General features: G+C 55.1%; 1 protein-coding gene across 1 annotated transcript; it reads left to right on the plus strand.

The window, feature by feature from the left end:
- The first annotated feature begins 513 nt into the window (after nt 1–513).
- FGF4 (fibroblast growth factor 4) lies at nt 514–2,814 on the plus strand. Its single transcript, XM_012665416.1, has 3 exons — nt 514–1,172; nt 1,682–1,785; nt 2,355–2,814. Exons 1-3 carry the CDS (start codon nt 833–835, stop codon nt 2,529–2,531), a joined length of 621 nt encoding a protein of 206 aa, XP_012520870.1. The 5' UTR covers nt 514–832; the 3' UTR covers nt 2,532–2,814.
- Nucleotides 2,815–12,399: the final 9,585 nt, after the last annotated feature.

Below are 12,399 nucleotides of genomic sequence, written 5' to 3' on the forward strand. Positions count from 1 at the left end.
AGCCTGCAGGGCTGCGACGGGGGCCTTGCCTCCCTCCAGCCTGTGGCCGCCGGGTGCTCACTTGCCCAGCCGCCCCGGTGTTGCTTACTGCCCGGACCGCCCTTCGTTCCCAGGCCAGTGCTCAAGGCCCCCGCAAAGGCATCAATTTCCCGTGAGTCCCCGAAAGGCGAAGCGCAGGGAGTGGCCGCTGGCTCCTGCGTCCACTGGGAGCTGAGGGTGTCACGTTAGGGCTGCGTCCAGGCGGCCCCAGCAGAGACGGAGACCCGCAGGGACGGAGTGCAAGAGACAAAACTTTGGCTGTAAAGCAGAAGTGGAGGAGACGCGAGGGGCGGGACGAACAGGTCCGTGGGCCGGGCGGAGCCAACGGTGGGGGAGGGGGTCCCTCCAGGTGGCACTTGCGGCGCTAGTCCCCGGCCGCCTCCCCTCCCCCGGCCCTGATTGGCAGGCGGCCTGAGACCAGCCGCGAGCGCCACGGCGCCCTGGGCGCCCAGGCGAAGGCGAACGGCCCCCCGCGGGAGCGGGCGAGTAGGAGGGGGCGCCCGGCTATATATATAGCGGCTCGGCCTCCGGCAGCCCAGCGCGCAAACAGGCGCGCACCGCACCGTGGGTCCCGGCTCCCACCCGCGTCCTCCTGCCGCTGCCCGCCGCCCCATGCAGCCCGGATAGCGCCCGGCACCCGGGGGCCCCGTCGTTCGCCTCCCGCTCTCCCTCGGCTGCGCGCCCCCTGCCCGGGCTCGGGCCGTGCGCTTCCGCGGGCCGCCACAGACGCAGCTCTGCCCCCGGCTTTCGGGGCGCACGGACCGCCTGACGGACGCACGGCCCTCGGGCCGGGATGTCGGGGTCCGGGACGGCCACGGCGGCGCTGCTCCCGGCGGTCCTGCTGGCCCTGCTGGCGCCCTGGGCGGGCCGAGGGTGCGCCGCCGCGCCCACCGCACCCAACGGCACGCTGGAGGCCGAGCTGGAGCGCCGCTGGGAGAGCCTGGTGGCGCGCTCGCTGGCGCGCTTGCCGGTGGCCGCGCAGCCCAAGGAGGCGGCCGTCCAGAGCGGCGCCGGGGACTACCTGCTGGGCATCAAGCGGCTGCGGCGGCTCTACTGCAACGTGGGCATCGGCTTCCACCTCCAGGTGCTCCCCGACGGCCGCATCGGCGGCGTTCACGCGGACACCGGCGACAGTGAGTGGGGCCGGCCGGGCGGGAAAGGTCGGGGGCCGGGGGCAACCGCAACCTCTGCCACCTCTCTCAATCGCACGCTGAGGCCCTGGGCGGGCACCTGCTCACAGGCCAGGGAAGCGGGGCGGACTCAGATTCCGATCCCTTCTGACGCGGGGACGTGGGGACGCAGACACTGCTGGCTCCAGCAGCCCAGTGCAACCCCAGCGGCTGATCCCCGCCTCCCCGCCTTCGGCTCTGGGCGCCGAATTCCAGCGCCTTCGCCCGTGGGCACAGGGCGCGCGGGGCAGCCACCGGCGCCCGCGGGGGCCCGGGACACTGGCCCAGCCGACAGGAGACAAGCTAGTCCGCGCCAGCGCGAGCTTGGGCTCGGAGCCCTTGGGGACGGCCTGTGCCGGTGGGCTCTTTACTCTCACCTCACTCCAGAAATGGGGTCCCCCGAGGCTTACAGGCCGAGGGGCGGTGTGGGCCAAGGGTCGCCCGCCCCGGAATGACCTGCGCCCCGCCCCCAGGCCTGCTGGAGCTCTCGCCGGTGGAGCGCGGCGTGGTCAGCATCTCCGGCGTCGCCAGCCGGTTCTTCGTGGCCATGAGTAGCAAAGGCAAGCTCTATGGCTCGGTGAGTACCGCTGGGGTCTGGCCAGGCCCCCAGCTGGGGACAGTGGGCAGTGACAGCAGGATTGTGACCCTTTCAGGCCTACCTGTGCCTGGTTCATGAAGCGGTGGCAGGGTCACCAGGTCTCAGGGCTGGCAGTGCCACCCCCAACCCCCTGGAAGTGCCCAGAGGCAGGCCTGGAAAAAGGGAGCAGCCCCAAGGCAGGGACAGTGAGGTTCTGGCCATCCCTGAATGGGCACCTCCGAGTGCGGAGGTTGGGAGCCCTCCTTCATAGCGCAGAGGGGTGGGTCCCAGCTGGCAGCACGGTGGTCTTTGGGCTGGACACCAGACACAGTGGAGATAAAATTCTCTGGCTGGTAGGTGCCTGGCAGGTGGTGGGAGCACCAGCTGTTGTGGGCTGATCACGTCCATGTCACCTTCTCACCCCGTGAGGGTCTTGACACCCTAACTGCCCAGGAGAGACCTCCCAGCCCAGAGCAGGGGCTGGGACAGAAGGGAGCCCCTGCCCCCTGCCCCCAGGGTCCCTTGCCCAAGAGGCGGCCCAGCACTAACACTGCCCTCCTCTGCTGCAGCCTTTCTTCACTGACGAGTGCAAGTTCAAGGAGATACTCCTTCCCAACAACTACAACGCCTACGAGTCCCACCGGTACCCCGGCATGTTCATCGCCCTGAGCAAGAATGGGAAGACCAAGAAGGGGAACCGAGTGTCACCTACTATGAAGGTCACCCACTTCCTTCCCAGGCTGTGACCCTCCGGAAGAGCCCTGCCTCAGCCTCGGTAAGCCCCCGGGAGGGGAGCGCCGAGGGCCACCTTGGTGCACTTTCTTCGGATGGAGAGTTGAATGCAAGAGTAGGTGTAAGATATTTAAATTAATTATTTAAATGTGTATATATTGCCACCAAATTATTTATGGTTCTGTGGGTGTGTTTCGTATTTTTCTGAAAAAGAACAAAGACATAAACAAATGAGAAAACAACTCTGACTATTCTGTGCGACGGCGGAGAATCTTACCATGGGATTTGTTTAACTTGGCAAAAAATTGTCACAAGTGTGCTGCTATTCTGTGTTTTTAAAATCGGTGACGTTAGATTTCAATGTGAACCCTGTTTTGTGCCGTCCGCCTGTGCTATGCCGACGAGCATCCCTCTGTCTGGAAAGCCTGCCGGAGGCTGTGGAAACCAGTTAAGGGAGCTCTGGGCCGGGTGTTGGCTCCCCAGGCCAGCATCTCTGGCGGCCCACTCCCTTTGTGCCCTGTTGCTATTAATCGGGACATATCGGTTTACTGCGGGTACACAAAGTGCAGTGTCGAGCACTCGCTGCCACTCTGTTTTTAGATCTGCCAAGACTGACCTTTGAACTTTCCTGTAGTCAATCTTCCTCGATCTACCAGATGGGAGAGACCCTTGGACAACTTTATAAACTTCTGTTTTCCTTTTTTGGATCGGCCACAGCCCACACGACTGTGGCCATTGGGGAAAAGACAAAGCTATTTTGTAAATTTGACAGAAAGGAATCGCTATCCTGCCCGAAGGCTAGAAATGGATGACATGGTGTATTTGCAAGCGCGACTAAGACACCAGTGATGAAATGTAATTTGTGATAGCAGGTACTTCTGATAATGTAATAGAATATATTTTTATAAAACAAACAAACCAGCCCTCCCCTAAAACAGGTTTCCCTGTGCTTGGGGAGCTTTGGGCTAGAACTAGCCATTATTTTTAGGTGAACTGTCCGTGTAATTGTACAAAGACACTTGGTGCAGTGTTTGCAAGGCGGAGCGTGCAGCCTTCTGATGCATTCCCTGCTTAAGTGCATTTGACATCTACCTCACAAGCCCTTAAACCACTGGCGAAATCTGCAGAAAGCTCAGCCTGGCTGCAAGAGTTTGACATCCAAGTTGCTCTTTTTCCATATGTAGCCAGAAAGGATTGCAGATAGCGTCGGTGCGTCCCATTCGAACCTTGTCACGTTTGAGCTATCTTTACCCTATGATTTACTTTTAGTAAGGGTAATCATGGTGAAAATATTTGCAGACAGCTGTTAGAGTGCACTATATGGTCACCAAGTAACCTTATATTTTTCTTTATATATTTTACAAATGTAACCCCTGTCGTTGAGATAACCATGGAAGAGGCGGGGTCGATGATGTTTAAAAAAAGTTCCGAGGTGATGGCAAACATTTAATTTTAATGAATGACTCTTTAGAGTTTATACAAAATGACCTTAGCTTGCTACCAGAAATGCTCCGAATGTTTCCTCAAGACTTTAATACTCTCCTAGGATGTTTCTGAACTGTCTCCCAAATTAACTTTATGGGAGTCTACAGACAGCAAGACTGGAAAATCTGATTGGAGTTTTTGTCTTTCACATTCCTTTTGAAAACTCTTTGTTTGAATGCAAATCGTCAGCTTAAAATACTATTCTTAACCAAGGCCTAAGAAGAAAGAAGCCACTTGTGAAGCCACTGAGACAGGACCACACATCTTAAACTGCTGTTCATACAATGTAATACAACTTTTTAAATTTTTAAACCACGCCCTAGACTCCTGCAGTGTTGAGGACAGATGATGATTACGTGTCTCCATGCTGTTTGGGGGTGGGGGGATAATTTGTTAACTTTCTGTATTTAATGTATTCACATAGTAACAAACCATGATTGTCTTAAACGCATTAAATTATTATGAGCTATCTCAGTGCCCAATCAAATTGTCAAGAATTGAGATGTCTTAGGTGCAGAATTTGATCACCCTTGGCCACTTGTGTATGTATTTCTTCAGCAGATCATGCGTGATGCGTACAGGGATGTAATTGTACCTTTGAAACACTGTAAAGTTTTCGTGTTGCTGTGCCGGGGATGTGAGGTTTCTGTATTTACACACCGTCTCAGCATCTGTCTGTGGTTTTGCACAGGTGCCCGTCCACGTTGCGATGTATGTGCTGTGCACACTGTCATGCCGAATAAAATGATAAGCATTTATCATGCATAAAAAGAACCCCACTGGACTTGATGTAAATGACTGGGAAAGGTATTAAAAACTATTAAAACATGCCATGAAATGCCAAGACCTTGTTCCCTCCCCCTGTCTTCTAGCGCTTTCTATTTGAGGCCTGAGCCTCACATTGCCGGGGTGGGGGTGGGGGCAGGGGAGATGAATTTTAGCCAGCTGTGTCCACACAAATGTAGCCTTGAAAACAGGAGCCTGGGGGGGGGGAGGCGGCAGGGAGGTGAGTGTCACAGAGTTTTGCCATGACACTGAATCTTGCAGTTTATTCTCATTCTCCCGAGGGGGCTAATTCACAGCATTGCCACACCGTAGCTAACCAAAGCTCTGTGCTCCACCTGGCCTGGCGTTCTCTCGAGCAGTTTGCGCCGCTTCTCTAGGGTGGGGAGTGAAGCCCCAGCGCCAGTCATCAGACCGACTCAAGGGCATTTTTGGAATCTGAGTAGACACCATCGACAGGTCTTAAGTCAATATAATGAACCCCACCCCGCCTTTTATAAGAAGGAAATGGAGTAAAACCATATAGAATAGAAAATACCTGAGTCTATCAATCGCTGTAAAAGTGGGAATTATTTTGCAAAACTTTGGTTTTAGTTGTATATACTACACATTTGTAACCAGTCTGTCCTAGGGTATATTTATTAGTGTAGTGGGTTGCATTTTTTAACAAAAACTGAACGCCGCCCTAATGTGCCTGGAATCTGGGGTTCCCCTCTTCCCATAAATATATCCAAATGCTTCACAAAAAGACCCCAAAAAGCCAATCAAATTTGGAGGATCCTTAATCATACCCATTTTGCTCTCCAAGGCATCACGTTCTTCCCTTATTTCTTCCTAACACCCGTGATCCAGGTGTGACAGGAATACATGGGGGGTGTTTACCGTGTCCGTCTGCCTTGAAGACGCGGCAGTCCCACCCCAGTGCCTAAGAAAGGGGCCCTTTTTGGAAATAGGGTCTTTACAGAAGTCAAGTGAGGTGGTGAGGTGGGCCCTAATCCAATGTGACTGGTGTCCTTCTGGAAAGGGGGCCACGAAAAGAGATCCAAGGAGAACCCCCTGTGGGGAAGAGGACAGAGGTCAGGGTGATGCTTCTGCAGTCCAAGTAACACCACGGATCGCCAGCAGCCACCAGCAGCCACCAGCACTGGGGGAGGCAGAGAACAGATCCTCCCTCCGAACCCTCGGCCGACCCTGCCGACACCTCGATGGCGTGCGTGTAACCTCCAGGACCGTGCGGCAATAAACTGCTGTCGTTTTCAGCCCCAGTCTGTGGCACTTTGCTGCCTGGGCAGCCCCAGGAGACCGATCCAGGCAATTACTCATGGGGGCGTGGAGAGAACTGAAGCCGCAGCCGGTCCTGCCCTACCCGTTCCTCCCACCGGCCCTGCGGCCCTCAGAAGGTCTCTGTCCAGATAAGGAAATTCTTATCCCGCTCCTGTGGTGGAGGCCCGCCCGTCGTCGGCAAAATCCGTCACCTGAACTGAGCTTCCACGTGGCTTCCACGTGGCTCTAGCGTAGAAGGGTGACGGGGGTGTCAAGGATGGGTCTGAGGGAGCCTTAGAAGTCATTCGTTCATTTGGCACACACCTGTTGAGTGCCTACTATGTGCCAGACACCATCCTAAGTGCAGAAGACAAAGATCCCTGCCCGCCTAGTGCCCTGACCACAGTGAGGGATACAGCACGGAGTGGCAAGCATGGGACGTCTGGCGAGGAGCACACGGACACACGACAGAGAGCAGGTAGCGGGGGTGTGCTCACTGCAGAGGTGACGTCTGAGCAAAGACTTGAAGGTGCTGCGGGAGGAGGCCATGCATGGAAGAGCATTCCAGGCAGAGGGAACAGCCAGTGCAAAGGCACAGAGCTGGCAGCAGCCTGGTACGTTTGCGGTACCTGGAGGGGGCCGGTGTGGCTGGAGTGGCGGGAGGGGCAGGGAAGAGGTGCGATCAGAGCCCAGCTCACAGGATCTTGGGGGCCCCGATGTGGATTGCAGCCCCTGGTTCTTCCAGGGTCAGTTCAGCTCAGTCTAGTTGGTTTCGCCTCCTTGGCCCTGAAATCTAGCAATCTCTCTGCCTATACAGGGCCTTTGTACAGCTGTCTCTCCTTGGGCCTGCGGCCACAGTGGCCTCTCAACTGGCCACTCACGTCTACTTTGACCCCAATAGGCCCTTCTCTGGGGGACTTCTCGAGATGCGAATTCCATGCTGCTCCTCTGGCTAAAATTCTTTCCATAACCCCCGTTGCTCTTAGGGTCAAGATCACAGCCCTAAACCAGGCCTATGAAGCTGTTCTGGTCACTTACTGCTGCCTAACAGGCTAACCCAACTTAGTAACTTCAAACAACAGCCATTTTACCACATCTCACGATGCGGCAGGTAGGAATTTGGGCAGGGCCTGACTGGGCTCTTCTGGGGGGGCCCAAGGCCAGCCTCCTGACAGGCGAGGCTGGAGGGCTAGGCTCAGTGGACCGTCGACCTGGCCTTCCATACCTGGCCCCTCCAAGGTGGAAACCCTTCCATGCCAACTCGGGGCTTCCAGGGAGAGTGCTCCAGGAAGCTCAAGACTCCTTATGGCCTGGCCCGGAAAGCTCCAGAGCATCGTATCTGCCATTGGTCGTGCAAACTGCCCAGACCAGCCCAGATTCAAGAGGGGCAGAGATTGGACTCTGCCTGTAGCAGGAGGAACATACAGAATGTGCAGCCATCTTTAATCCTCCACAGAGGCCCCTTTGCTCTCACCGGTGCTTGTCTTGTCACCTCCCTCCCATCATGTCCCCCTGCATAGCCCTGCACCCAGCACACCGATGCTCTCTCAGAGCCCAGAGGTGCCATCTGCTCAGCCACAGGGCCTTTGCACATTCTGCCCTCCCTGCCTGGAATGCGCTTCCCCACCCAAGCTCTTTACCCGGCTGTGTCAGTTTCCCAGGGCTGCCATAGCAAGTATCATTTGTTGGCTTAAAACACAAAAACTTATTTTCTCACAGTTCTGGAAGCCAGAAGTCTGAAATCAAGGTGTTGGCCAGGTGTTCTCCCCTCCAAAGGCTCAGGGGAGAGTGCTTCCTGGCCTCTTTGGGATTCAGGTAGTGGCAGGCAGCCCTGGGCCTTCCTTGGCTTGCAGCTGCCGCACTCCAATCTCTGCTTCATTGTCACGTGGCTTCTCCTCTCTGGGTGTCTGTGCCTCCGTGTCCACACTGCCCTCTTCTTACAACGACACCAGTCATTGGGTGTAGGCCCCTCGGTCCGACCTCACCCAGTATGACCGCTTAACTTGACCGCGTCTGCAGAGACCTGTCACCAAACAGGGCTGCCTTCGCAGGCTCTGGGTGGCGTGAGTTTTGGAGGACACCTACCAACCTGGTACTCCCGTTAACTCAGATTCATTATTAAAATCACAATTCAAAGGCCATTTGCTGTAAGGACTTAAGAAGTTAAGGCCTGTCAGGTGTTTGGAAGATAAAGGGGCTGGCATGCAGTCGGTGCTTATTCAGGCCAGTTATTCTAGTGTTGTCATTTCCCCAGAGCCTTCCCGGCCAGTGCCCACTCCAAATTAAGCCAACAATCCCATTGCATGCTCTCTGGTGTCTGGTCGCACGCACGAGGTCGACCAGATGACCTGCAGAGCTTCAGGACTTGCTCTATGGGTTGTCTTGGTACCCAGTGGCTTGGTGACCTTCCACTCGGGAGAGGTTTCTCCGGACCCTCAGCCCTGGTGCCACAACTCTGCCTCCGGACCAGCCCCGGGAAGTTGCCATCTCTGGGGTGTCCAGTTATGCATCTGTGCTGCTGGCCCCAACTCTCAAGCTCGGGGTCTTCCTCCCGCCCGGCAGCAGGGGGGCAGCCAGCCCGGTGCGGGACAGCCTGGGCTGGGGGCAGGCAGGACGCCGGTGCTGCCCTGCGCTGGCCGTGAGTTTTGAGCAGCGAGACTGAGTCCTGTTCCTTCAACCGTAAGATGGAAATAACAATGATAAACCCTCCTCACGGGTTGTTGGGGGGAACTGAGGCAGAGCTTTCGAAACCTCGGACGTCCATGTACCCCCAGGGCTGCCAGCATTTCAGCGCAGGCCCCAGTTCCATCCTAGTGACTTTAACCACATCTGTGTACCATCTACCTTCCATCTGTACTTTTATTTACCTGATATTTTTGTTTCAATGAATCCCTTGGTTACTTAAATAATTTTGTTTTAAAATTTTACAGCACCAGCTTGAATGGGAAAACACTGCGGCCTGCCGTACACAGAAGGTAGACCATGAGAGCAAACGCAAAGTGATGCCAGGCATTTCTTGCAAGATGCAGGTGCCTGCCAACAGCTCGGAGCCTGGAGCTTGCCCTCTTCTTTTTATTCTTTTTCACCCCAAGGGAGATTTGCGAGTGTCAGAGCGGTCCTAAGGACTTACCATAACCAAGCAGAGACTTTCTTCTGGTACCGAGAATGGCTAAAAGGGAATAGTTTCCGCACTGTGAGATTCAATGCGACCAACCTGTGTCCCACGCAGAATGGCCTCTCCTGCTGCAGGCCAGCGTGGCACTGCGCACATGGGACAACACCCTGTTAATCCACAGAAGGGGCTCAGCGAAGCCCCAAGCCAGCAAATGCTCACTGAGGGTCAGCTGTGATTTCAGTGACTTGTGTGGCTGGTCGGGGGCAGCCCAGTGAGATCAGCCACAGGGAGGTGGCAGACCGACCTGCCCGGCCAGAGTGTAGCAGGTCCCTGGAGGAGCTCCCAAGGCATCTGACCCAGAAGGGAAACTGCACGCGGCAGGTGACCTCATCCCTTCAAAGGGCTCCCTCCCGCCAAGGCCGCTCACAGCACCTAACTCAACAGAGGTCCGGGCCAGCACAGCCCACGCCCTGGAGCATCTGTTGAGAAGGGCTTGCTGCATGTGCCTCTGTGCACGGCACACTGTTGTATAAGTGATACACAAGGCTCCGTGGTGGTGACTTCTCTGAGTCTCCTTTCCCTGGAGGTGGCTGTCTATGTCCCTTCCTCTTCAGTCTGAGTGGGCTTCTGACTGTTCCCACCAATAAATAGCATTGGCAGAAGTGCCACCACGTGACTTCCGAGGCTGGATCAGGAAAGGTGATGCTTGCAGCCCTGAGCCGCCAGGTCGGAAGTCCAACCACCGAGGCTGCCATACTGGGAGGAAGCCCAAGCTGTGCACAGAGGCCCAGTGTAGGTGTCCCGGCAACAGTCCTCTCTGGGTCTGGACTTCAAATTATCCCAACCCAGACGCCAGACATGTAAGGAAGCCTCCGGATGGTTCCAGCTCCCAGCCACTTGAGTCTTCCTGGCTGAGGTTCCGATGTCATGGAACAGAGATAGGTCATCTCATTGTGTCCCACCCAAGCTGCTTCCAGCAGAGTCGGCCAGCCTGGGAGATCACCAGCTGGTTGTCCGATGGCACTGAGGTCTGCAGTAGTTCGTGATGCAGCAAGAGATGGTGGGACAGGCTCTGACGGAGAGGCAGGGAGGAGGGTGACGAGGCATGTACCCCACTCCCTCTGCAGCCCACTCCCTCCCTGGGCCTGAGGGACATCCAGGGTGGGAAGGCCTGGCTGTCTGCCATTTGGGACCAGTGGTGGAAGACAGGGCTTGCCTGTCCCTCAGGCTTCTGGCAGAATTTGCATTTCTGTATCTGGAGGAGACTCCAGTATCAAGGGCCAGTGCAAACCCTAGGTGGTTTTCCTGGATGAGTAACAGTCCCTTCTGGGTCCTGAGGACCAGGAGAGGGCCCTTAGAGCAAGATGAATTGTTTCCAGCCCCCAGAACCGGCAAAATGCTGCCACCTGCACCTGGGGACCCAGGAGTCAGCAGAGAGGGGACAGTTGGCCCCGCCTCTCCTACCTTCCTGTGTCTCCTGGCCTTGGGTGGCCGCTGCCAGGCTCTCCGCTCTCCCTGTCTCTCTCCCACGTTCAGCCTGACCAGACCGGCGCCAAAGGAAGACAAAGTTATGATCAGGCAAAGGAAACGACAGCCTGCCTGAGGGCTCCTGCCTGGGGGAGGAAGACCCAGCTCGACGACGGGGATGTAGACTCAGCCGGCAGCTCTAACCAAGAAGTAAAAGGTAAGGGCATTTCGAGAAGAGATGGGATTAGAACCTACGAAGCAATTAGCTTTTAAAATAATCTTTAAATTTTTAAAATAATTTTTAATTTAACTTAAAATAATTTTTAAATGTTCAACAGGTGGGTGTTTTGTTTTTAAGAATGATGCTGAGTCTGAGATCTGCAAGATCACCCAGCAAAAAATATCTCCTAACCCGTCCCACTGCCGGCTCCTCTCCGCCTCCGTGAAGACGAAGTCGGCCTTGCCCGTCACTCCCCACTGTGGCACTTGCAGTTATCCGAGTGACCACAGTCATTTGTTATTGCATGTGTTTCAGGGGGTTGTTTATGCCAAAGTTTGGCTTTGCCTTCCTTGGTCCCTGCTGCCGCCCAGGTGGGAGGGCAGGGCTCACAGTGGACCCGCAGTATGTGCTTGCTTTTTGTTTTTTTTTAAAACAAGGTCTCACTCTGTCACCCCAAGTAGAGTGCAGTGGTGTGATCCTAGCTCACAGCAACCTCAAATTCCTGGGTCACGTGATCCTCCTGCCTCAGCCTCCCGAGTAGCTGGGACTACAGATGGGAGCCACCATGCCCGGCTAATTTTCCTATTTTTAGTAGAAACAGGGTCTCGCTCTTCCTTAGGCTGGTCTCGAACTCCTGAACTCAAGCGATCCACCCGCCTCGGCCTCCCAGAGTGCTAGGATTACAGGCGTGAGCCACCGCGCCCAGTCTGAGCTTGTTGAGTGAATATTTGAATGAGCAGGTAGAATCCAAACGTCTGGTGATAATTGGATTGAAATTACTTACATATGGTTAAGGACAGATCTTTGAAACTGAGGAAACCTGTTTTAAGGAAATGTAAATAGTCACCTGACTGATATTTGCCACCGCTGCATTACCCCAGTTCTAGTATTTACTAAATCTTTTTCTTCGAATCAACTCATTTTTTATTTAAAGGAAACTCTGTGTTAATCCTGTAGCTCTGCAGTCTCCAAACCCTGGGCTGTGGGCGGTACCTGCTAGGGACCAGGCCGCAGAGCTCCGCAGCTCCCCCTCCCGTCACTCACATCACTGGCTGAGCCCACCTCTCCCCCCGCCCACCCTGTCTATAGAAAATTGTCTTCTATGAAACCTGCCGGGTGCCAAAAAGGTTGGGGACCGCTGCTGTAACTGGCAGGCAGCTGTGTTCGCCACTATACCACCACCCAGTCCTGTAATGGGAAAATTGCTATCCCTTGGTGTTAGTAAGGAGATACATACACATAGAGCCGATCACTGTCACATGTCACTTAACAACAGGCATGCGTTCTGAGAAATGGGTCTTTAGGTCATTTCGTCATTGTGTGAACGTCACCGAATGCACTTACACAAACCTGGATGGTTTGTGCGGTGGCTCACGCCTATTAATACTAGCACTCTGGGAGGCCGAGGCGGGTGGATTGCTCAAGGTCAGGAGTTCGAGACCAGCCTGAGCAAGCACGAGACCCCCCCGTCTCTACTAAAAAATAGAAAGAAATGATCTGGACAACTAAAAATATATATAGAGAAAAAATTAGCTGGGCGTGGTGGTGC

This window comes from Propithecus coquereli, unplaced genomic scaffold, assembly GCF_000956105.1.
Source record: "Propithecus coquereli isolate 6110/MARCELLA unplaced genomic scaffold, Pcoq_1.0 Scaffold120, whole genome shotgun sequence".
Taxonomy (NCBI): Eukaryota; Metazoa; Chordata; class Mammalia; order Primates; family Indriidae; genus Propithecus; species Propithecus coquereli.

Bases quoted from the DNA above. Each gene is read 5' to 3' on its own strand.
- FGF4 (XM_012665416.1), top strand. From the start codon at position 833: ATGTCGGGGTCCGGGACGGCCACGGCGGCGCTGCTCCCGGCGGTCCTG. The intron at 1,173-1,681 runs GTGAGTGGGGCC...CCCCGCCCCCAG, and splicing joins TCACGCGGACACCGGCGACA to GCCTGCTGGAGCTCTCGCCG. The intron at 1,786-2,354 runs GTGAGTACCGCT...CCTCTGCTGCAG, and splicing joins AAGGCAAGCTCTATGGCTCG to CCTTTCTTCACTGACGAGTG.